Below are 25,677 nucleotides of genomic sequence, written 5' to 3' on the forward strand. Positions count from 1 at the left end.
TACGTAGGTAGTTTTGTTTTGAATGAGGAGAGATAACCAGGATAGATGATCCCCCCCATCTTACACATCTCACTTATCACATACTCTGGGGTGTTTGGTGTGTATACAAGAGTGGTAGACACTGTTATCCTTCTGAGTGATGTATACTGTATACAATGGTTTGACTCTTTCACCACAGCCCTATAATTCATTGAATTGGGAGAAATCCACAATGTGAATGAAAGAACAGTATAGCAGTCAGTCGGTCAGCTTTTTACTCAGGGAGGGCCCTATAGCAGGGTCAAAGTTAACAGCTGTGACTTTCTGTCCCTGGGAACTGAGTTGATGCCCAAGTCCCACTCCCAGCCCAGCCCAGCCTCAGTGACTTGTGATTCCCCAGTCTCAGAGGAGGGAAACTGGGAAATGAAGACCAGGCTTGGTGGAGTTTTCCCAGGATAGAGCAACAGCAGGTGGGACTAGCGTTGCAAAATTCTGGGAACATCCAATAAACTCCCTGGTTTTCCCGAAATCCCAGTTGGAGGATGCCTGGAATCAGGAGGGAATAAGCAGGAAACCCGGAACCAGGATTTCTGGAAAAGCAGGGAATTTTGGGAAAGTTTTGCAACACAGGTGGGACTGTTCTATATGAGTGTCTCCTTGGGATACCCATCCCCATATACCCAGATGTGGACAGAGACATTAGAGAGAGAGAGAGAGAGAGAGAGAATAGGAAGGCACTCAACAAATTAAGACGGATATGTGCCGGGGAATTGTGCACAATCTATTTCCTGGGACATATTTGGAGGGTGAGTGGGCAAGACAAAATATTTAAGTACCTTTGAATGGGGTATGGTAGTAGGTGCCAGGCTGCCCGGTTTGTGTCAAGAACTGCAACGCTGCTGGAGTTTTCAAGCTCAACAGTTTCCTGTGTGTTCAATTTGTAAGTCGCTCTGGATAAGAGCGTCTTCTAAATGACTTAAATGTAAATGTAAAATGTAAATGTATCAAGAATGGTCCACCACCCGAAGGACATCACTATTAGGAAGGTGTTCCTAATGTTTGGTATACTCAGTGTCTATCATGTGTATATAACGAATAAACAAACTTGAATTTGAGAATAGAGTTTGGCAAGAAGTGCTTAGTCAGATTTCTCCTAACATGGAGCGGAAGCTCGGGAGAACAGGCGAACAGGAGTGTGACCCTTGAGGGATCTGGGTCAGGGAAGTCCTGTTGGGTTCACTTTTACTACCATATAGTATAGGTGGCCCTATAGGGCCACAGGGGAGACCCCCACACAGATAGCTCCGGGCTGACGAAAGAGAGAGAGACATGTTGTGTGTGTGTGTGTGTGTGCGCACTATTGGTGTGCGCATGTGCATGTGTGTATATCGGCAACAGATGAAGTCAAACTGGTGATTGGACTTGGAGTCTGAGGTGCAGCAGAATTCCCTAGAGTCTCTGCCACTCTTTTGAGTAATGACGCCACATCAGTTCCCAGACAGACACACAGTAGCAACCACCTAAACAGTTTATGGTTTATGTGACCTCTGAGAGGGCAAACAACCACAACCTCAGACAGACACACACACACACACACACACACTTCGGTTTCACTATGGAGCCTCCTTGTGGGCAATACATGTTGTACCCAAAACCTGGACATTTTGGTGTTTGAGGTCATTTTCCCCAGACAGTATATGGATCCCAATGCCCATATGGGATCTATAATGAACTAGAATAACCAAACCTGATCAGACAGGTACATTCAGAGTTGATTTACACAGGCACATGGACACCAAAGGGATCTCAGCAATATGATTGCATGTCATTGTGGAACTCGGGAGTGTGTGTGTATGTGTCTGTGTAAGCTGATATGAATGCAGGACAGAGAACCTTGAATCACATTGCATGTATTGCACATAATCATACGCTATGACGGTGCCGTCCTTGTTTCATGCCAGAAATAGATCATTCATGTTTCAAACATAGTGTAAGCACATCCAATGACTTGCAGGTGCTAGGTTAAAAAACTCATGAAATCATGAATAGACACCCGCACAATAGTGTCAGTGACTTGGTGCATTATGGTCCCATTGTTTAATAGCGCAACAAATCAACCCGAAACGATGAAGACCTTAAAATGTCTGTCGGTCTTTGACAGAAAGAGTCAAAGCCACTTGGTGTTTGCTTGCCAGACTCACTACTGTCACACAGTATTAGCAGTACCCAGCACTTCATGATGATTACTTTGGCCTGGTGTTCATTACTTTGGAAGAGGCTAGGAAATACCCCTAATCTAGCTTCAAACAGTACCCCCTGACTGCTGTCTCCTCACATCCTTAAAGAGTGAACATTATTCATGTTCTCCAGTATGCGTTTAAACAGCGAAGCAAGCTGTGGGAATATCAGTGTGAAACATCACTCGAAGGCTCTGGAGAGGGAGAAAGAAGTCTCATGAAAGACTGAGGGGGCAGAGCGACATAAACAGACAAGACAGGAAAGACAACACCAAGGAAAAGGATAGGAGCAACAGTGGGACCGTTTCAGGAATGTTTATTTAACGCTATTTGAGTTGATGCATTACAGATATGAGCTCTTGGGAGATTGAAACTGATATCGCAATGTTTTACATGGCAAAGAAGAAACAATAAATACATGGCTAATAAAACACTTCATATTTGCTGAAAAACAATGCCTGGGGTAGCATTCACAATGACTGCATAAAGAGCAACTTGACAAAGCAACATTTGAATACTGAAGTGCAATTTATCTGGTTCGCCTACAGTACATTTTGTTACTGACAGTTTTCAAATACAGCTCAACAGCATGTTTTAACATGAAACGCATCCGTTCGGCAGAGTCAAACCAATACTTCTGCCTCAAGGGGAGGTCAGCACACAGCCACAAATCAAGACCGCCTTGTTTACAAGGATCTGGGCCAGGAACTGATCTACCTGACCCCGGAATCCATGGCCACAGCACAGATCTCTCATATAAAATGCTGACTACCGTATCAGTGAGCTGTAGTTTAGCGATAAGAGTGAGCAGAGTCTGGATGGCAGTGTGGCATAGGTCAGCGGGAGTCTTACAGAACAAGAACAGGCACATAAAGACTGACAGAACTAAAACTACAACCCCCATGATCCACAGCCGTCTGGGGGTTGAGATGCTGGGTGCATCTCCATAGTCTACCATGACTTCATGGCCTTGTCTCCTTTGTCGCAGGATTTTTCCATACTGCTCTCACCACCACCAATTCTGTTCAGTACAAATGAGGGGAAGGGCATGTTTTTATTTCAACCTTTATTTAACTAGGCAAGTCAGTTAAGAACAAATGCTTATTTACAATGACGGCCTACCCCGGCCCTATGGGACTCCCAATTATGGTCGGTTGTGGTAAAACCTGGAATCGATCCAGGGTCTGTAGTGACTCCTCTAGCACTGAGATGTAGTGTCTTAGACCGCTGCACCACTCGGGAGCATGAGAGGAAGCCACGATAGACTATTGAGACGTACCTATAATATCTGGTAGGTCTAACTTTTTATGTCTGGGATGAGTTTGTTGTGTCTAGTGTGGACTACGTCCGAAATTGCACCATTTTCCCCAGGACCAGGGCCCAAAGTAGTGCACTATTTAGGGTATAGGATGACATAGATAGCAGATGCGGACTAGAAGTAGACACTGTCTGATCTGGTGGTTTATTTCTCAGTGGAGAAGGCTCTCTTCATGAGCGGTGGTGGGGTCTTCCCTGCATCATATACTGATTCTGGGGGTGGGGAGCTGAGACAGCACCAGTCAGGGATACGGCCTGTCTGGTTATAGTAGTCACGGGACACGGAGCGGCTACCCAGGATGTCCTGCAGTGCTCCAAAGATTGCTCCTACACAGGGAGAGGAAAGCAGGAGACACAGGGTTATTCACAGCTGGTTTAGACCTAATCAGTCTGGAGGGGGGAAGGTTAATCTCTAACCCATGGCCACTAGCTGTAGTATCAATCACCTCACAGCTTAGCTACTATTGTATTCCTACACCCATCGGATCCATACAGCTCTACAGTGTCTAAGGACAAGGCTGGTTATCAGACTAATCCGGGTCTCACCTCCGAGCCATGCGGTGCAGTTGGGTTTGGCTGGAGGACTGTGCAGCCTGAAGCTCTTGGTGGCCAGGGCGTCGCGGTACTTGGGTTTCTCCACCAGGAGGCGTATTTCAGCCAGGAGCCGGTGCAGGAAGCCAGGCAGCATGGCCGTGCCACCGATGATCACCAGGTTCTCAGACAGAGCCTTACGAGTGTCGATGGGACACTAAGGGGGTTATTCAGATGGAAACACATGTGGTTAATAATGTATCAAATCAGTCATATTTTCTTAAATGTCCTGTTCACAAAATTAACAGCAAGCTGGACTTAAACTCCCAAGCTTGTTATTAATGTCTATGGGACAGAAATGGAGGTTTAATAAGATCATTTAAAAAAAAAAACATGATCAGAAATGTATCAATGAATCAAATCATTCAAATTTTGTTCATTTCCGCGCAACTAAATCAGTTGTACTTGGTAAGTGCTTTACAGAAAACTGTGCCATGCAAAGGCAGCAGTGGCAAGAAAAACTCTTTAGGGCCTGGGTGGGAAGAAACCTAGAGAGGAACAAGACTCTGACTAGCCAGGTAGAAGTAGTTCAGCATCCATGCAGTATGACCGTAATGTACGCATGTACTGAAATTAGAGAGGAAAATGGTCACGCAAGTTTATAAATGCTGACATAGGCTCACCTGGACATGAGCATGATAAACGAGGTTCGGGTTGCTGACTTCCCTGCCACCCTGTTACTCCTGAGCAGGACAGAAGTGCTGGTCTCTCAGGAGAGAAACCTCATTGACATTGTAGACTGCAGAGAAGTGGAGTGGACTGTTAACTAGCTTCCTGTGACTGCCTGTCAAACTAGTCCACTGAGACCAACGAGTGCTTATGGTACTGTGCTTACAGAGTGAGTGTAGCACAAGCGCTGGGCCAGCAGCAAGAGTAATGGAGGCCGCACTGCCTATTGAGATTAATGGTCTGTCGTTGGTCTGATCAGGCTCCTCTCAAAGGAACCAAGCCGATTTCACCTCGGTGAACCAGAGTCTGGAGGTGTTGCTATGGTAACAGGGTTAAAGTAAGTCTTGTACTTTTCAGGGGGAATCGTTCCTCATCACAAAATGGAAAATAAGGAAGGAAGGAATTATGGAATGGCTGATTTTAATTAGAAGACGCAGATGTCTGATGAAAGGCCGTTGTGACCGACGCAACATTGTGCAGTAATTACTGATGAAGACAGTGTTGCAACTTACGAATTCAGTACCCACATATTTTGCCAGCATCTCATCGCTTTGCTGTTCGAGCAGAAAGAAACCAATACAAATGTTACCTTGACCAGAGCGTCAAGCACCAGAGAGGCCACACTCTTCTCCTCGTTGTCCTGCTCAAACAGCATCTCCATCACAGAGTCCCTGCAATAAATCTGAATTGTATTACGATTCCTTGCAAAACAGAACCATCACGTCACTCAAAGAGAACCTGCAATAAAGTCTTTGCAAAAAAGACAACCCTTATTTCAATTCAATAATCATTTTTGGGACCCCAAGGGGAAATTGCAGCGTCTCATTAGCCGCTGCTGAGAAGAGCAGACAGACACTCATGATGAATGACCTTGCGGAGACAACCCAGATTCAATAATAGAAGGTGACCCAGATATTAAAGAGGAGACACAGAACCAAATATATAGGTTTGGAAGTGTACTGGACATGAATGAAATGGACAACCCATTTGCCGTGTCTTGTAATTGTATCATTACTTGTATTCAGTTGAGGATTTGTTCCATATTTGAGGATATTTTCCATCGTTTTCCACATTGCTAGTGTTAGTAAAGCGTAACAGCTATTCAGGGGGGTGGGGGGACCAGAGGACAAACAGTTACCTGATTGGTCCCTTAATATGCAGAATCTTCTCCCCATCCAATGGGTAATCAACATCAGGGGGTGGTGTTGGACGCTACAAGGGGAAGAACATGGATGTGAGGGTCTCGAATGCACTGGATTATATACTCACTATAATACTCACCACACCAACTTCAATGAAAGGCATTTATTGGAAGAACACAGCAATAACTACTCTTTGAAATACCGGACACAATCCAAACATACTCATGACTGACTGCCCAGTTTTGGGGGTCAAAGATCACTGACCTCAGCCGTGCCGCCCAGGTTAAACTTGGCCTCCTGGATCTTCAGGCCTCTCTGTAGGTCACTGATGAAACAGGTTCTGACTGGACAACAAGACAAACAGCATTAGAGGGTCTATGTGAATATACTTGCACCAACACCAACATACATGAATGGGATGTTTGAAAATATTTTCACTTTAGCTGCCCTTTGTAGCAAAATGAATTTAATTTAACTGCCAAACAGGAATCCCGTCCCAGTATTGTCTGTTTTGTCTGTATGAAGGCAATAAAAAAGTGGTTTCAGTCTCTTCTGAACATACCCTTGATATCCTCTACAACCTCCTCTGGGATGGAGCCTGGGAAAGAAAGACAGGATGAAAAGAAAGTGACTTATTTTTCTATGACCCACTTAGCCTTCCTTAAACACAAACCTCACAGAGCGCTTCATTTCACGTCAATGCTTCAGCTACTGTACTAAACGATTGAGTCTCGTTGCAGTCGAATGGGGCACGCCATGGGGGGTGCATCTGAGACAAGGAGAGGAAACCCCAATCGACTACGGAGGTGCACTCATGCGTTTAGGAATTATGGAGAAAGTGAAGACAGTGGATTATATCCACTCGTGATAAGTGCAGAGCAGTTCACTAGTCCCAATTTGATATGTACCTTTCACCTGCTCCAGATATGTTTGCTACAGTTTAATGTATGCATTCATAACAGTCGAACCAATGCATAGTCTAAATGTAAATGACTTAAATGTTATTAATTTGACTGTAACACTCCATTCAGTCGTGCCGTGGTTCTGCAGTGGTGTGGTTCAGTAGTGCAGAGAGAGAGAGGTGGTTTATGCTATGCCTGTTTTAATTATTGATGCCTATCCGAACTGCCTAGCCCTGCGTCAGCTAGCTAGAGAGCTACTGCTGCTCTCCATGATGATTCACTCTCAGAACAGAACAGAACCCCCAGGATGCAGTACAAAAGGAGAGAAAGAAGGCCATGTGTATATACATAATTCAAAAGAGAGAAGGAGCGGGTCTCGCCTTCCTTTCACATCACGCCATGACAAGAACTTCTGAATACAAAATGTTGCATGATTGATTCACCCAGAGAGAGATTATAACTTTCATTCCTTTCTTATAACAACGGAACACCAGCATCACTATGAAACTAACAAGATTGTCAACAACAGCTATTCACAACGCATGGTAAAGCCACAGAAAACAACAGGATCCACGGTGGTAGCAAACTAACACAGTTTATACAATGACAAAGCACTGCTTCAGTTGTGAGGTAAGTTGCTGGTGTTATTGACAAGTAGGTTTCTGATGTGGGGGTCTTACCAATGACTGTAGGCAGACTCTGTCCAGTACTGGAGTCTGAGTCTACTGTACACTGTTCCACCAGGAGCCCATCCAACTCCCTGAAGTGTAGAAAACACACAGCCACTTAGAACAAAGGGGGACAAGTACCTCTGAAAGCACACACCTTGACACACTTCATTCTGTCAAGGCCGGCAAAACAAGAAACTAAACTTGAAACACACAGTTCTCAAGAGGTGAACAACAGGTTGTTTCCCCTGAAGTTCAGTATGTGAGGCAAGCAAAGTAACACATACGAACATACTTCACATGATTACATCAACAACAAAAAAAAAAACACACGCATACTACTTACTTATGAATGGCCTTTCCACCCAAAGGCAGAGCTTCCCAGGCTGGCAGGATGGGGATGCACTCATACACAGGCAGCACCAGTGTCTCAGTGTAACCACAGTCCATCACCAGGCCTGAGTTGATGCCCAGAGACATGATGGCCATGAGGTGGCTGGGGGCAAACAGCACGGAGGGCACCTTGGAAACACAGATGCATCATGGGTAAGAGACAAATCCAAAACATCCTCGCCTGATCTGAAAATATAAAATCCTTGCCCCTTTTGTCTTGCACCTACTGTTAGGTGTAAGCAAAATGGCGAATGCAATCCTCCCCTAAGCCAATTGGGAAGCTAGATGGAGGCATCTCCATATTGCTCACACCTATCTAGTCAGGGTGGATAGGGTTTTTGTACCAGGTTCATTACATCAGCAATCACCTGCCTCCGGCAAAGTGGTTCTAGACTAAAGGTCGACCGATTAATCGGAATGGCCGATTAATTAGGGCCAATTTCAAGTTTTCATAACAATTGGTAATCAGCATTTTTGGACACCTTTTATGGCCGATTACATTGCACTCCACGAGGAGACTGCGTGGCAGGCTGACCACCTGTTACGCGAGTGCAGCAAGGAGCCAATGTAAGTTGCTAGCTAGCATTAAACTTATCTTACAAAAAAACAATCAATCTTAACATAATCACTAGTTAACTACACATGGTTGACAATATTACTAGTTTATCTAGCTTGTCCTGCGTTGCATATAATCGGTGCGGTGCCTGTTAATTTCTCATCGAATCGCAGCCTATTTCGCCAAATGGGTGATGATTTAACAAGCGCATTCGCGAAAAAACACTGTCGTTTCAACCAATGTGTACCTAACCATAAACATCAATGCCTTTCTCTAAAATCAATACACAAGTATATTTTTTTAAACCTGCATAGTTAGTTAATATTGCCTGCTAACATGAATTTCTTTTAACTAGGGAAATTGTGTCACTTCTCTTGCATTCAGTGCAAGCAGAGTAAGTTTATATGCAGCAGTTTGGGCCGCCTGGCTCGTTGCGAACTGTGTGAAGACCATTTCTTCCTAACAAAGGCAGTAATTAATTTGGCAGAATTTTACATAATTATTACATAACATTGAAGGTTGTGAAATGTAACAGTAATATTTAGACTTAGGGTTGCCACCCGTTAGATAAAATATGGAACGGTTCCATATTTCACTGAAAGAATAAATGTTTTGTTTTTCGAAATGATAGCTTCCGGGTTTGACCATACTAATGACCTAAGGCTCGTATTTCTGTGTGTTATTATGTTATAATTAAGTCTATGATTTGATAGAGCAGTCTGACTGAGCGGTGGTAGGCAGCAGCAGGCTTGTAAGCATTCATTCAAACAGCATTTTCCTGCAGTTGCCAGCAGCTCTTCACTGTGCTTCAAGCATTGCGCTGTTTATGACTTCAAGCCTATCAACTCCCGAGATTAGGCTGGCAATACTAAAGTGCCTATAAGAACATCCAATAGTGAAAGGTATATGAAATACAAATGGTATAGAAAGAAATAGTCCTATAATAACTACAACCTAAAACTTCTTAACTTGGAATATTGAAGACTCATGTTAAAAGGAACCACCAGCTTTCATATGTTCTCATGTTCTGAGCAAGGAACTTAAACGTTAGCTTTCTTACATGGCACATATTGCACTTTTACTTTCTTCTCCAACACTGCGTTTTTGCATTACTTAAACTAAATTGAACATGTTTCATTATTTATTTGAGACTAAATTGATTTTATTGATGTATTATATTAAGTTACAATAATACTGAGTGAACACTTATTTTAATTGACATTATTACAAATATATAAAAATCGTCCGATTAATCGGTATCGGCTTTTTTGGTCTTCCAATAATCGGTATCGGCGTTGAAAAATCATAAAATCGGTCGGCCTCTATTCTAGACATATACAGCTGAAGTCGGAAGTTTACATACACCTTAGCCAAATATATCTAAACTCAGTTGTTTTCACAATTCCTGACATTTAATCCATGTAAAAATGTCCTGTCTTAGGCTCACCACTTTATTTTAAGAATGGGAAATGTCAGAATAATAGCAGAGAATGATTTATTTCAGCTTTTATTTCCTTCATCACATTCCCAGTGGGTCAGATGTTTACATACACTCAATAAGTATTTGGTAGCGTTGCCTTTAAATTGTTTAACTTGGGTCAAACGTTTTGGGTAGCCTTCCACAAGCTTCCCACAATAAGTTGGGTGAATTTTGGCCCATTCCTCCTGACAGAGGTGGTGTAACTGAGTCAGGTTTGTAGGTCTCCTTGCTACACACGCTTTTTCAGTTCTGCCCACAAATGTTCTATAGGATTGAGGTTAGGGCTTTGTGATGCCCACTCCAATACCTTGACTTTGTTGTCCTTAGGCCATTTTGCCACAACGTTGGAAGTATGCTTGGGGTCATTGTCCATTTGGAAGACCCATTTGCGCCCAAGCTTTAACTTCCTGACTGATGTCTTGAGATGTTGCTTCAATATATCCATATAATTTTCCATCCTCATGATGCCATCTATTTTGTTAAGTGCACCAGTCCCTCCTGCAGCAAAGCACCCCCACAACATCATGCTGCCACCCCCATGCTTCACAGTTGGGATGGTGTTCTTCAGCTTGCAAGCCTCCCCCTTTTTCCTCCAAACAAAAAGTACGATCTTTGTCCCCATGTGCAGTTGCAAACCATAGTCTGGCTTTTTTTATAGCGGTTTTGGAGCAGTGGCTTCTTCCTTGCTCAGCGGCCTTTCAGGTTATGTCGATATAGGACTCGTTTTACTGTGGATATAGATACTTTTGTACCTGTTTCCTCCAGCATCTTCACAAGGTCCTTTGCTGTTGTTCTGGGATTGATTTGCACTTTTCGCACCAAAGTATGTTCAGCTCTAGGAGACAGAACGCGTCTCCTTCCTGAGCAGTATGACGGCTGCGTGGTCCCATGGTGTTTATACTTGCATACTATTGTTTGTACAGATGAACGAGGTACCTTCAGACGTTTGGAAATTGCTCCAAAGGATGAACCAGACTTGTGGAGGTCTACAATTTTTCCCATTGAGGTCTTGGCTGATTTCTTTTGATTTTCCCATGATGTCAAGCAAAGAGGCACTGAGTTTGAAGGTAGGCCTTGAAATACATCCACAGGTACACCTCCAATTGACTCAAATTATGTCAATTAGCCTATCAGAAGCTTCTAAAGCCATGACATAATTTTCTGGAATTTTCCAAGCTTTTTAAAGGCACAATCAACTTAGTGTATGTAAACTTCTGACCCACTAGAATTGTGATACAGTGAATTATAAGTGAAATAATCTGTCTGTAAACAATTGTTGGAAAAGTTACTTGTGTCATGCACAAAGTAGATGTCCTAACTGACTTGCTAAAAACTATAGTTTGTTAACAAGAAATTTGTGGAGTGGTTGAAAAACGAGTTTTAATGACTCCAACCTAAGTGTATGTAAACTTCCGACTTCAACTGTAGATCAGTGGTCTCAGGCAGTACCTCAAACTGTTTGAAGAAGACCTTGGTGAGAGTTTCTCTGAAGTGGGAGGGACAGAGGATGGACTCGATGATCACCACTCTCCGGTCACGAGGGTTCACCAGCAGATGCCTGGGCGGGGCAGGAGGGGAGTAAACACAGACATTTATTCTAGACTACACAGTCACTCAATCATCCATGTTATTATGACCTGGGATGCAGCTCCAAAATCTAAAATGGCTTCTCCTCATGGTTACTTTCAGGTTCTCTCTATTAATGTGTCAGTCATTGCGCACACTACTTCGTCAAAAGAGCCTCACCTGAAGTAGAGCATGTGGATGAACTCCTTGAGGTTGGAGTAGAGCTCCTCTGTGTTGATGTTGTACTGAACTACTTTGATAGACTGTGACAGAACACACACACACACACACACACACACCGTCAGTAATGGTTATAGGTGAGTCTGTCCATTTGAATATGGTCTGTCAATAAGTTAAATAGCACTAGTCATTCGCTCAGTAACTAACTCACCTGTTGTTGTCCAGGCTTCTGGATCTCGCTGGGAATTATGAACCTGGGCCCCGTCTCTCCAGCAAAGCCACATCTGCATCATCATACAAAACCATTTAGTTTGGTGGGTGAAATCATTGGCACTTGTCAGACAGTGTCAATACTCATTGAGTCCACATTCATTGACAAAAGGCCTTAGTGTGTGTCAATATACAGCACAGAAGCAGAGTTGTCATTGAGGGTCTCATCTGTTTCTCATATGACCTGCCCCAGGCGCCAGACATCTTGCTAACGTTAAACATCATTGCTAGCCCTTTTTCAGCAATAGCATATTACTAACACATTTTGGCTAACTAAATAACGTGCTTTAAACAGTGGACACTCGGTCTATATTTACTCAAATTCATGAAATCTCTGATTGATGTTCATTACTTAGCAGTTATAACTGGCAGTGGCCAATGTTGCTAACAGTAGATAACGTAGTCAGCTAGCCAAATGTAGCTATGCCAGCTAACAACATAGCTAGCTAAATACTCACTTCGTGTAGGCTGCTCCTAAATCAATGACTACTGCAGTTTTCTCCCCTCCACTCCCCAACCCTTCAAACAAGGGCATTTTAACGTTTATATTTATTTAACCGTTTCCAATATGGAGAATTTACTAAATATGCGACATGCAAGTGCAATGACATGAATTCCGGTTGGGTTGGGCTGTATCCTTTCAGCTTGAGGAATGACGTCCGTCGAACTCGCCTGCTTAAAAATAGTTGGCCCTCTGTAAATTAATTTATGGGATGATACTTTCATGTTTTAAATGAAATCACACAAACATTTGAAATACATTAAAAAAAATCTACCGGTGTATAGTCACATCCAAACGTTTATAAAAGGCAATTGTACAGCCCATATATGCACTGAGAATATGAACTGTCTATAAAGAACTTGAAATGAATGGCATAGCCTATCCCTATATTGCCAAAAGTATCTAGAAATGAAAGGATGAAAAGAGAAACATTCTGTTTTTTTTATTTGCCATGAAGTTATGCCTTGAGTAGAGAGATAGTTGGTCTGACACCATTTTTTTTTTTACAGATACACTTTAATTAGGTAATTTTCTTACATTTGGCTACTGTTTAGATGTCACATTTATCTTCAAGGAGCGTATTAATTGTAACGATCTAAGAGACGCACAACACAGGATCCAAGGAGCTGTCCATTTCACACCACCTCGAACAAAAACTACATTTGAGGTTCTACAAATATAATTTGGAGAGAAAAAAATCCACCACTAAAACAATTGCCTGTTCTTCAACGCACTAAACGTGAAATGTTACTGAACGTTCTTCATAAATCATATCTCTCCACACGCTCAATCACAGATCATGATTGAGACACTGCCAGTTCAGCACCACAGTCGCGCGCATGCACACGCACTCCGAAGCATACATTGGTTGATGCTGATCAGTACAATAATAAAGACTAGGCTATTCCTTCAGCTTGCTTCCGGATCGATATTGGCAGCTTATTGATATGATATTGAAGCTGTTGTAATATACAACCCATTGTTTAAAGGAAAGCTTGGGGGGGTGGAAAAAACATACCGCTCTTTGCAATGAGGTAAACATCATTCCCGTCTACGACTCTGGCAGGTAAGGACCATGCATTATACTACGTGCATCTTAATCTGCCCTTAGACTTTTCATTTTACCTAACATATTTTAATGTATATATCTATTTTAAATATAAAAATGATCTGCAGTATTGCTAGAACCGTTGATATGATGGGAAGCACTCTAGCCTATGTTGCATAGTCACAAACGTACATATGAATACGCGGATTTGAATGCACTAGAAGACTACTAAGATCTCGGCATGGGATGTGTACGCTAAAGCGGATTGTGCCTGCGCCGCAGTGGCGTGCATCTGGATGATGATGTTTGTTTACCGGAGGTCTATTAAAATCCTCAGAATTGGCTCATAACATGTATTCTGGGTGTCAAGCAGCAGGCTGCTCTCTTGACTGTTGTTGAGTGCATTAATTAACATCGATTAGCGATGGACAGCTTGGTGAGCAACACAGCAGGGCTCGGTGGTGTTTGGTAAGAGTTAGGTGTGTGTCTGTTTGTGTGTGTGTGTGTGTGTGTGTGTGTGTGTGTGTGTGTGTGTGTGTGTGTGTCAGGATTTGATGTTGATGTCTGTGAGGTACCTGTCTGACACACGCAGCAATACAGGGAGGCTGAGGCAAGCAGGGTGTCTCCCAGGCAACCCAATGGGAACTAAAATCTAGAAAAATGTCCCTTGTAGATCGTCGAAGTGTGGTACCATTTAAACGTTTTACTGCGCTGTCCTATTCTCTTCATTAATTCACATTTCAACGTGTTCTTTCTGTTATTATAATGGTATTACAGTTTTTTCCCCCAGTGGCTTTGGTGCAATTTTCACAAGTATGCTACCAGTCAAAAGTATGGACACCCCTACTCATTCAAGGGTTTTTCTTTATTTGTACTATTTTCTACATTGTAGAATAATAGTGAAGACATCAAAACTATGAAATAACACATATGGAATCATGTAGTAACCAAAATGTAGTATTTTATATTTTTCAAAGTAGCCACCTTTTGCCTTGATGACAGCTTTGCACACTCAAAACAGGTCATCAAAAAGATAGTTGTTTAAAACTCTAAGCACATTTTGATCGGTTTTTCATCTAGAAATACATGTTAAACATTGTAATACATGGTCACATAAAGTAGTTGCCTTTCACAATGCAATACTCACATTACTTTTCATATGATTATCTTCTCATTTGTTAAAATACATTTTACTATTACTTAACCTGACTGCACTTAATTGATGATCACTTAACCATTTGGTAAACCTATAGATTTTGAACTGGTTTGTCTGCAACAGATTTTGAGAACTACGCAATGAAAATGTACATTAGGAACACCTGCTATTTCCATGACATAGACTGACCAGGTGAATCCAGGTGAGAGCTATGTACCCTTATTAATGTCACTTGTTAAATCCACTTCAATCAGTGTAGATGAAGGAGAGGAGACAGGTTAATTAAAAACTGATTTTTAAGTCTTGAGACAGTAGAGACATGGATTGTGTATGTGTGCCATTCAGAGGGTGAATGGGCAAGACAAAAGATTTAAGTGCCTTTGAACAGGGTATGGTAGTAGGTGCCAGGCGCACCTGTTTGTGTCAAGAACTGCAACGCTGCTGGGATTTTCTTTCTGAAGACACTGTAAGTGCAATACAATACGGTAAAATACAATGCATGATTACAATACAGGTGGAGGTTTAATGATTGCCATCCCCATGAGTTTACCACCCTATTTCAGGTCATGGATGAGGCATGCAATGACATCAATCCAGATCTATGTCAGTGTAACCGATGTGAAATGGCTAGCTAGTTAGCGTGGTGCGTGCTAATAGCGTTTCAATCGGTGACGTCACTTGCTCTGAGACCTTGAAGTAGTTGTTCCCCTTGCTCTACAAGGCAGTTGTCGATGTGTGCAGAGGGTCCCTGGTTCGAGCCCAGGTAGGGGTGAGGAGAGGGACGGAAGCTATACTGTTACATTGGTGCCGTGACCCGGATCACTGGTTGCTGCGGAAAAGGAGGAGGTCAAAAGGGGGGTGAGTGTAACCGATGTGAAATGACAAAAATACATTTTACTATTACTTAATCTGACTGTACAGTACTGTAGCATATTACATTTGAAAAATATATCTTGCATTGTTTGCTATTGGATTATCTGGTTGTTAAAGCAACTGAAGATATCATTATGTTGTGTTTTGGTGATCATGGTATTTCAAAGTAAACATATATTTTGGATCAATGGTTATGTGGTGAATGATATCTTCTAGCAAAATGAATGCACAATAAACAGTTTTGAGTGTTACTACTTTGGAGTTTTGTACTATTGAAAATTCACCACATACTTGTGAAAATAGCACCAAAGCGATAAACAAACAGTATCTATTTGTATGGTGCATTTGATATGAAAATGCACTCACTGAAACTGTTATGTGAGGGTTAGGCCTATCTATCTCAACATATTAACCTGCCGAATTCGACAGAGTCCAACTGAACAAGACTGAGTAGTTCTGGAGAGAAAACCTGCTAATAATAGTTATTTTAAAAGTGCAGGGGTTTGCTGTGTCAGGCTGTACTGAATGCGTGCGTGTGCGTGTGCATGTGTGTGGAAAGGAATGGACTAGAAGCACAATAGCCAGAGAGAGGGATAGAAAACAGCAAGGGGTAGAGAGATAGTCCAAATGTTCCACAAAGCTGTTTAAGAAACTGCCAGTCTGCAGCATCAAAGGAAAGGCTGACAGAAAAGCTCATATAATTCTCAGCCTCAATTACCTTAGGTTAGGCTTCAGCAATAAATGAGTGGTGAAATTCTCAAACAAATTCTCTATTCCTATAAGGGCAGTGTGCCTCTCAGTCATAATTCGAACACCTTATTTTATTCACCTGGCTTTTTCTACATGCTCCAGTTTAATATAACCTTTACTTAACTAGGCAAGTAAGTTAAGAACAAATTCTTATTTACAATGATGGCCTACCCCGGGCGATGTTGAGCCAGTTGTTTGCCACCCTATGGGACTCCCAATCACGGTCGGTTGTGATACAGCCTGGAATCGAACCAGGGTCTGTAGTGACGCCTCTAGCAGTGAGATGCAGTGCCTTATAGCGCTGCGCCACTGCGCCACATATTCACAGCAGTCCTAAGTCATTGCATTTATCAGGAGCTGAATATATCTCTTTGTTTTTAACCCCTTCTCTTTCCTAAGCTGAATCTCCAGACCATTTGGGTGTGACCTGCCCCTGTCGCCTGACCCCTCCCTTCTAGCCACTGCGACCCCTCTCTCCTTCTCCATGTTTACTTTGTGGTGAGAGATGGGAGAGATGCTCTTCTCTGTGACCCTCCATCACCTCCTTCTGGCAGGGGTTTTTCTCTGCGTCTACAGCACCCCAGTCCCGCCCCTCCACGGGTACGCACCCTCCACACAGGACAGTGGCTGTGATGGACAAGCTGGAGAGCCAATGGAGGGAGAGCCCTGTTTATCACCAGCAACACCTGCCAGTGTCATATCAACAAGTGTCCAATCTGGGCCCTCTGATCCTGGCAGACTGTCCTATGGGATGGCAGAACACATGACTGGCAGCTGGACTGAACTATCAGAGAATGTAGGAGTAGGGAGAGGCACTGGCCCAGATGTGGACGGAAGCGAACCAGGGGGGATAGAGCCAGTGACGCAGGTAGGAAACAGGGACAGTCATGGACGAGGAGTGGCTGGGGCTGAGAGCCAGGGGAGGGAGGCAAAGACGGGGGCTGCCTCTGAGAGCTTGTATGAGGGGGAGACTCACAGACAGCCCGCAGAAGCTCCAGAACTCTACACAGACAAAGAGATGAGAGTAGGGCCCGAAGAGAAAACCATGGAGAATGTACCTATTACCACCACTGGGGCAATGTTAGCTTCCATAGGAGAGAAGCACCAGATGACAGTGGCCGTGAATACATCTAGAGCTGCTTTACATGATGCCTCCACAGCAGCCAGAGACCCAGAGCCAGACAGCCAGTCAGGGACGCACCCAGCTGGGGAGAGGAGAGACCTCATCCTAGAAGAGAGGCCAGACCTCCATGGAGGAGAGGAGGGGGAACTCAGACAGAGCTTGACCGATGTCGGAGCTCCTCTTCTGGGCCAGGAGACAGAGACGACCAGATCAAGCTCCTTATCTCCCCAAAGCATCCTTAAACACTCACCTTTGACCTCCATCCCTCCGTCAGTATGGGGATCCAGAGGAGAAGCTTCATTGCTGCCCCCTAGTGGTCTAGAGACCACCGGCCCTGCCACTCCGCGGCACCAAGGTGGAGAGACAGAGCCTGCTCTCTCAAACCCCTCCCTGGCCGACCTTGGACCGGCCCTGACAGGATCCTCCAGACAGGATGACCCTGACAGCCTCTGGACTGAACCACTGCAGCGAAATGAGGGTGAGTATGCAGTATGCTATGTTCCACTTAGTACATACTGGATATTTTAAAGAGCCACTGGGGGCCACCTGGAGTTAATCTACTCTACAGTTTCCCTTGACATTCTCTGTTGAGTTTTTGCACATTCCCACACAAACAGACTTGCTCTGCCTCACAACAAGGTAAGGTGCTGCTCTGGCTGTTATTGTGTCACACCATAGAATTCCATTACATGGGTTCAGTGGCAGGAAACCGTAGTTTTCTGCCTCTTTGCATTTTGCCGGGTTTCATGAGGTTTCATTCAAAATAGAAGGGGAAAATGAAAGTGACACGTCTAGCAGCAGAGATCTCCTTTGATGATCGGGGTGACACGGGAGAGGCGTCCCCTTGGTTTTCCACGCTTCACTTTGAACCATAGCAGGCAGGGACCCAGGGAAGCAGTCTAATTATTTTCTATTTCTGACTGTGGAAATAAACCCACATGACTGCCAGCAGACAGCAGTGACAGGGACTGTAATACAAGCCTCTGGGGGATTCACTCAGCCTCCATCTTTCTCTCTCTCTCTCTCTCTCTCTCTCTCTGTCTTCCTCACACAACATCCAGATTTCTTCCTTCCCTCTCTGTGCTCCTCCCTCACCCTCTTGCTCTATCTCTTTATCTCTCTCTCTCTCCCTCCCTCCCTCCCTCTGAGCGGAACAGTAAATACCTAGGCAGGGTCAGCCAGGCAGGTTATTACTGTGTGATGCAGTAGACCAGTGGATTAGAGGAGTCAGTCTGAGCCAATATGTACAGTGCATTCAGAAAGATTTCAGACCCCTCCCCTTTTCCACATTTTGTTACGTTACAGCCTTATTCTAGAATGGATTAAATAAAAAAAATCTGTACACAATAATGACAAAGCAAAAACAGGTTTTTAGAAATGTTTGCAAATGTATCTTATTTTCATAAGTATTCAGACCCTTCGCTATAAGACTCAAAATTGAGCTCAGGTGCATCCTGTTTCCATTGATCATCCTTGAGATGTTTCTACAACTTGATTGGAGTCCACCTGTGGTCAATTCAATTGATTAGACATGATTTGGAAAGGCACACACCTGTCTATATAAGGTCCCACAGTTGACAGTGCATGTCAGAGCAAAAACCAAGACATGAGGTCGAAGGAATTGTCCATAGAGCTCCGAGACAGGATTGTGTCAAGGCACAGATCTGGGTAAGAGTACCAAAACATTTCTGCAGTATTGAAGGTCCCCAAGAACACAATGGCATCCATCATTCTAAAATGGAAGAAGTTTAGAACCACCAAGACTCTTCCTAGAGCTGGCCGCCCGGCCAAGGAGAAGAGCCTTGGTCAGGGAGGTGACCAAGAACCCGATGGTCACTCTGACAGAGCTCCAGAATTCCTCAATGGAGATGGGAGAAGTTCCAGAAGGACAACTATCTCTGCAGCACGTCACCAATCAGGCCTTTATGGTAGATGTGGCCAGACGGAAGACACTCCTTAGTAAAGGCACATGACAGCACATGTGGAGTTTGCCAAAAGGCACCTAAAGGACTCTCAGACCATGAGGAACAAGATTCTCTGGTCTGATGAAACCAAGATTGAACACTTTGGCCTGAATGCTAAGCGTCACATCTGGAGGAAACCTGGCACCATCCTTATGGTGAAGCATTGTGGCGGCAGAATCATGATATGGGGATGTTTTTCAGCGGCAGGGACTGGGAGACTAGTCAGGATCGAGGGAAAGATAAACAGAGCAAAGTACAAAGAGATCCTTGATAAAAACCTGCTCCAGAGCGCACAGGACCTCAGACTTGGACGAAGGTTCACCTTCCAACAGGACAACGACCCTAAGCAAACAGCCAAGACAACGCAGGAGTGGCTTCGGGACAAGTCCTGAGTGGCCCAGCCAGAGCTCGGACTTGAACCCGATCTAACATCTCTGGAGAGACCTGAAAATAGCTGTGCAGCGACGCTCCCCGTCCAACCTGACAGAACTTGAGAGGATCTGGGAGAAACTCCCCAAATACAGGTGTGTCAAGCTTGTAGCATCATACCCAAGAAGACTCGAGGCTGTAATCTCTGTCAAAGGTGCCTCAACAAAGTACTGAGTATAGGATCTGAATACTTATGTAAATGTGATAGCAGTTTTTCGTTTAAGCAGCTTTCGTTTGTCATTATGGGGAATTGTGTGTAGATTTTCTTTTTAAATCCATTTTAGAACAAGGCTGTAACGTAACAAAATGTAGATAAAGTCAAGGGGTCTGAATACATTCCGAATGCACTGTACATGCCGGAAAGAGATGCAGAAAGAAACATTTAGATTGAACCTTCATCAGCTCTATAGAAAAGTAGGTGAGTAAAATCAAAAGTTACTGTATAAGAATAACCTGTCCCAGAAAGCTGCACTGATCATGAATACTTGAACACCATATGGTGGATTCTATCCATGGTTATGATATGTGATTTATGCATTTTTATTTTATTTGTCAGAGCAGTTAGAATGTAGTTGAGAACTGGAATCAGAGTTGTGGGCCTAAAACTGATCTACTGTCACCAGTACACATTCCACAATGTTTCTAGCCACAAGCTGATCTCTTGTAGTCACTAAACCAGTAGGAATTGCCTATGGACAATCAGTGAGTCCTGACCCAACATCTTTTGGTGTGTGTGTGTGTGTGTATTTTACAAACAGCCATGGATGCCAGTGCCCCACCCTTGCAGGACGCGGCCACAGAGGGCACGATGTCCTCGGAGGACCTCCCTCTCATCTTCGAGCCCTTTGATGTCACACCCGAAGGGGCGGGGGTAGCAGCGGCCACTCTCTCGCCTGACAACTCACAGCCGTCTGTCACCATGGTTACCACGGGGATGCTGCTGTCAGAGGCGGATCTCGACCAGGTGGTCACGGTGGATACAGATGACACAGGGCCATCCCGTGTCCCGTCCCCAGTGCTACCAGATTGGACGTCGCCATGGCAGACATCCGGGGCTGAAATCTCTGAGCCCATCAGCCCCTCTGGTTCACCCATAGACCCGCCCCCTTCAGAGGCAGAACAGCTAGTACAGCAGTCTGACACAGGTGAGAGTTTATTCTTCCACAATCTTCCATTTGTCCGCTTTATCTTTTCACCATATTGCTTACAGTCATCCGATCTGTTCAGATCCAGAAGTTTCTAGAATAGTGTCTAAAGCAGGGGTAGGCAACTAGATTCAGCCGCGGGACGATTTTTGTTAGAGTGAATGGCCAGGAAATACTAATAATTTTACACAGCAAATTGACCACAATTAAGCCCAAAAATAGATTGTATTAGAATATAAAAATAATTTCCTAACTTCATTACATTGAGACATTATCACGTCTCTTCTTTTCTTTTTAGAAAGGGATAGTTGTTGATGTTAGACTTCACTATATCTACTATAATGATCCCGCTGTGATGGTTATATTTAGATGGCGGTGAGACCATACAGAACCCAAAGGAAACCGCGCCAACATCCGAACCCAATCCTATAAGCACCACCTCCCAGCAGATCACCATGACAATGGTCACCAAGACAACCAAACTGCCTGCAGCCAAATCAGGTCTGGAGGAACTGGAGTCTGAAGGTAGGAGTCACAGTAATACACACACATAACACACACTAATACACAAATGTACACATTGTTTTCACAGTGTAAGGATGAAAGTTCAAATTTACAGGAAGTTGCATTGGTTGTTTTCCTTCCTTCCTGTAGAGGAGCCAGAGGAGGATGAGGAGGATGAGAACACGGAGGAGTCAGAGGAAGAGGACAGCGAAGAGGACCTGAATGAGACCCCCATCCCAGCCCCCACCCGACCTCCCTACAGCCTCATCCCCCCACCCCCTGTCTGGGTGCAGCGCAATCAGGGCCTGAGTGAGAGGATACTCAAAAAACACACACACATGCGTTCATGCACATGTAAAACTGACTTTGGCTCTTTGTGGTCGATCAAATATGAGGTAAATATTTTCAATTAGGAGAGAAGTGTAATTGAAATAGTGGGTAAAAATTCATTGTGTAAGTATAATTGAAATGGTGGGTAAAAATCCCTTGTGTGGATTCAATATGCTTCAAAGCCACTCTTCCTCTTTTTCAGTGCGTAGATGGGTGGAACTGATCAGAGAAAAGGTAAGACTGCCCCCTAATGGTATTTTTTAAATTAGGATCACTATTAGCTAATTCTAATGGATCAGCTACTCTTCCTGGGGTCCACACAAAACATGACATAATACATAGCATTTATAGACAAGTACAGCACAGAACTATAGTACATACTGTACACTGAAAATAAGAATAGTCTGCTTCATACATTTATGCCTTAGCATTCCATGCATCATTCACTCATAACAGCAATAATGAAGCCATTCATTTCCCCACATATTGCAATCCTTTGCTCAACTGTTACAAGCGCTTTGTCTAAACAGGTTCTGATATCCTAATCTCACAGCATCCTTGAATCCTGATATCCTAATCTCAGAGCACTAGTTGTTCTGTAAACACCAGAGAGAATTTCACAACATCGGGAACCATCCGTGTCCTTGGTTCTTCCATTTGACATCAATACTATGCCCCATCACGTGATTCATAGATGCCTCTGGGTGCAAGTGCAACACACGAAACCAAAACGCAATAAACCGTGTGCTCATTAATTCCTGCTCAATTCCTCTGGCGTGAACAGAGCCACACATCATATCGAATGGAGTTGCACCCTACAGTAAATTTCACCCCTGCTATGTTCCTCTGACGCGGACGTAGCGACCTTGACCCGTATGGAGTTGCACCGCATTCAGCTAAATTCGCTTAATGGAAGCATACTATCCTCCGTTATAAAATAAAGGATAGAAAGTGTGGTCCTTCAGGCCGTTTGGCTATTTAGTTTAGTTAGTCAAAAAAACAAACATGTAAAACATCTACTGAAAGAGTTTTCTCTAAGACACTACTCGTTGTCTCGTCTGTCTCTCCTGTGTGTGGCCCCTCTTTTACCCATGCCCCAACCATGTCCCCTCTCCCTCCAGGCAGGGTATGTGTCTGGGATGTTGGCCCCGGTGGGCATTGGCATCGCAGGGGCCCTGCTTATCGTTGGGGCCCTCTACAGCATCAGGATGATCCACCGTAAGAGGAACAGCTTCAAACACCAGCGCAGGAGGAAGGTCAGACACACTGAGGTTAATAGGAATACGCCTACTAGCGCTACACTATTAAATAAGGATCCACAAATCAGCTTACGGTAGAAATTGGCATTAACGGTCTAAAGTGGCTTCCTTACCTCATCTCACCTTCATCTGCACTGATTGGAGTTTCTTTCACATCAGTGCAGATGAGGAAAGGTGACAGAGAGGAAGAGACTTTGGACTTATTGAGCTGTATACAACCTTTACCTCCGTGTAATGAATGTCCTGACTTTTGGGTTTTGCCATCTGTCCGTTTCATCTCCAGCAACCCAGGGAGCCAAGCAGCAACGGGCAGGACCAAGCCATGCTATTGGCTGACAGCTCTGAGGATGAGTTCTGATCCCTCCCACAGCCCTGTGCATCACATCTCCATGACTACCACATCGCCAATCACTATGGGCCGCCTGGCTATGAGACAATGGGGGAAGTGGGAGTACAACCGACAGACCGATGGGTTTTTGACATGTAAAACACGGTTGAATGTTTGCACACCTACGTAGCTACAGGTGCACAGAGGGAAAATTATAGAAAATTTGAAGAGACCCCAGGCTATTGACATTCTTGTATGATCCACAGTGTGTTGAGCGCAAACCAGTTTGAGATCCTTTTAAACACACTGCATAAAGGGATGTTAGTGTGCTGATGCCTCTTCTTTTTTTTTTAAATGACTGGCTCTGTAATTAAAACGCTAGAGGGGACACCTACATGGCATACAATAGGCTCTCAGTTTATAAAGTTTAGCAGGGTTAGTTTTCAATAGTCTAAAGTGGCTTCCTCTCCTTGTCTCCTTTCCTACATTTAGGAAGCCATTTTAGGAAGGAAGCCACTTTAGACTATAGAGATCCACTTACTGGAGTAAGATTGCCACATACTATATTGTTCATAGCACATCATAGACACTGGAAGAAAAAAAAACATAAGCTCTCGGCACCAGTTGCATTAAGTAAATATGTATTGAAAATACTGACAGCGGTTCTTTGATTCAACCTTGTCGAGTGTTGAAGGCCAAAGGCATGTCATCATCCTACTTTGAAAGCATGCAGCAGGAACCAGCTCTGTGTGTGTGTACAGTATACTGATATTTTTCCTCGTTGCTCTTCCTGACGACGTTAGGTTTTTCCTCCAGTGCATGGCAAGCAACCTTTTTCATAACAAGGCTAATATACAAGGCTAATACTTAATTAATAATCTCTATATCATTTGCCATTTAATAGTCCATTACTCTACAGAAAGCCCAAGTCATTTGGAGTCATTACATCCACATCCATGCTGACGAATTTGTAAAGGGAGACCACTTGTATTTTTCACTCAGCTTCTGTCCTGTACTGTTGTTTCTCCAAACAGTGTAGGAATAGAATGTTCTTAATTTGCACTGGTACCTGAAAGGACAGCAGGTTGACGTTTGTCATGAATCTTGCCCTTGAGGCAGAACGGAGCAATTTCCGCTAGATGGACCAGCTTCAAAGTCAAAATTTGTTATTGTAAAAATGTATGAAAACAAAACGTAGCTTTAGATTTAAGGTTAGGCATTAGGGTTAGCAGTGTGGTTAAGGTTAGGTTAAAAAATATGATTTCAGGACTTTGTGGCTGTGCCAGCTAGTGACCACTCTGTAAAGCTGCCTCAAGAACAAGAATCATGATGAAAAAAAGTCAGGTGAAAGCCAAACCTCGGGGATGCTGAGCCTATCAGCCCCTCTGACGCTTTCCGCTACAGCGTTGATGCCATTGGGATCCAAAAATCATATCTTTATTTAGTTCTATGGTTGATGCATCTAAACTGTCTGCCTTTAAGCAGTAAATATCACAAAGGTGTTTTCAAAAATCAAATTCAATGTATTTAAGTAATCTTGCATTGTTATAGTAGTCACTCATTTCAAGTCTGTGAAATGTGTCATTTCGTGTGACCGTCTCCTGGTAGGTTGCTTGAGATAAGCCTGTGAATATGCAATAATACTGTATCATATGGGTTCTGTAAAATTATGTCAACATCTTGGTCTTTCTTTCTATAGATATCAAATGTGAAGTATTTACCAATAAATCTCTCTGTTTGGGAAGGGTTCCTTATTTTGTTTCTATTGCTAAACACTATTAACGCTGAAAATTCAGTTGGAAGACAAAAATGCCTCATCATGAAAGAATTACATGATACATAATAAAACATTGCATTATTTTATAATGTTTCAATTGTTCTGTTTGCATTCTATGGAAGAAAGAGAACCACCAGAGATCCAAAAGTCAACCATGACAATCCACCTTACAGCATTAAAAAAATCAAATAATTTATTTCTGTTTTCTTTTTCCACATTAAATAAAAAGATATCGGACACTTTCAGAAATAACAAAGAGGCGACAGGGGAAGAGAACTCTGAAATGCAACAACAACAAAAAACTTCTCTCTTCCCTTAGCACATCTTACAGATCGGAGGGAGCCAGGGCAGGTCACCCCAAAAAACAAATGTAGCCTCCCTTTAGCTGGTCCTGCAGGGGCACAGTGTGTGGGGTGCCTAGAATATATGCCCACTGAGCTATGGTCAGTTTTCATCCCCCGTCCCTAATGGTGAAGGTTAGGATTTGGAAAGGGTAAGCTGATCCCAGATAGGTGTGCCTAAAGGGAAATTCTAGCAAG

General features: G+C 43.5%; 2 protein-coding genes across 3 annotated transcripts; one reads left to right on the forward strand and one right to left on the reverse strand.

Moving 5' to 3' along the window:
- Nucleotides 1-2,515: 2,515 nt before the first annotated feature.
- LOC115174505 (actin-related protein 10) lies at nucleotides 2,516-12,587 on the reverse strand. Its single transcript, XM_029733111.1, has 12 exons — nucleotides 12,409-12,587; nucleotides 11,892-11,964; nucleotides 11,681-11,763; nucleotides 11,384-11,492; nucleotides 7,852-8,027; nucleotides 7,518-7,597; nucleotides 6,498-6,533; nucleotides 6,200-6,279; nucleotides 5,932-6,005; nucleotides 5,383-5,464; nucleotides 4,080-4,281; nucleotides 2,516-3,860 (listed from the first exon to the last, which is right to left on the reverse strand). The coding sequence occupies exons 1-12, from the start codon at nucleotides 12,483-12,485 to the stop codon at nucleotides 3,679-3,681; spliced, it is 1,254 nt and encodes a 417-aa protein (XP_029588971.1). The 5' UTR covers nucleotides 12,486-12,587; the 3' UTR covers nucleotides 2,516-3,678.
- A 691-nt stretch (nucleotides 12,588-13,278) lies between these two features.
- Nucleotides 13,279-25,105, forward strand: LOC115174506 (armadillo-like helical domain-containing protein 4). Of its 2 annotated transcripts, none has more exons than XM_029733112.1 (8): nucleotides 13,279-13,518; nucleotides 16,679-17,880; nucleotides 20,554-20,940; nucleotides 21,310-21,465; nucleotides 21,595-21,753; nucleotides 21,977-22,008; nucleotides 22,896-23,045; nucleotides 23,317-25,105. In XM_029733112.1, exons 2-8 carry the CDS (start codon nucleotides 16,785-16,787, stop codon nucleotides 23,389-23,391), a joined length of 2,055 nt encoding a protein of 684 aa, XP_029588972.1. In that variant the 5' UTR covers nucleotides 13,279-13,518; nucleotides 16,679-16,784; the 3' UTR covers nucleotides 23,392-25,105. The 2 variants fall into 2 exon arrangements, with proteins under 2 accessions (XP_029588972.1, XP_029588973.1); XM_029733113.1 differs by having other exon boundaries at nucleotides 22,896-23,030.
- Nucleotides 25,106-25,677: the final 572 nt, after the last annotated feature.

The sequence above is a fragment of the Salmo trutta genome, chromosome 35, assembly GCF_901001165.1.
Source record: "Salmo trutta chromosome 35, fSalTru1.1, whole genome shotgun sequence".
Classification (NCBI taxonomy): domain Eukaryota; kingdom Metazoa; phylum Chordata; class Actinopteri; order Salmoniformes; family Salmonidae; genus Salmo; species Salmo trutta.

Bases quoted from the DNA above. Each gene is read 5' to 3' on its own strand.
- LOC115174505 (XM_029733111.1), bottom strand. From the start codon at position 12,485: ATGCCCTTGTTTGAAGGGTTGGGGAGTGGAGGGGAGAAAACTGCAGTA. The intron at 8,028-11,383 runs GTACTGCCTGAG...TGTGTTTCCAAG, and splicing joins TCTTCTTCAAACAGTTTGAG to GTGCCCTCCGTGCTGTTTGC. The intron at 3,861-4,079 runs GTGAGACCCGGA...CTCCCTGTGTAG, and splicing joins CTGCACCGCATGGCTCGGAG to GAGCAATCTTTGGAGCACTG.
- LOC115174506 (XM_029733112.1), top strand. From the start codon at position 16,785: ATGGGAGAGATGCTCTTCTCTGTGACCCTCCATCACCTCCTTCTGGCA. The intron at 20,941-21,309 runs GTGAGAGTTTAT...GGTTATATTTAG, and splicing joins AGTACAGCAGTCTGACACAG to ATGGCGGTGAGACCATACAG. The intron at 22,009-22,895 runs GTAAGACTGCCC...CTCTCCCTCCAG, and splicing joins TGGAACTGATCAGAGAAAAG to GCAGGGTATGTGTCTGGGAT.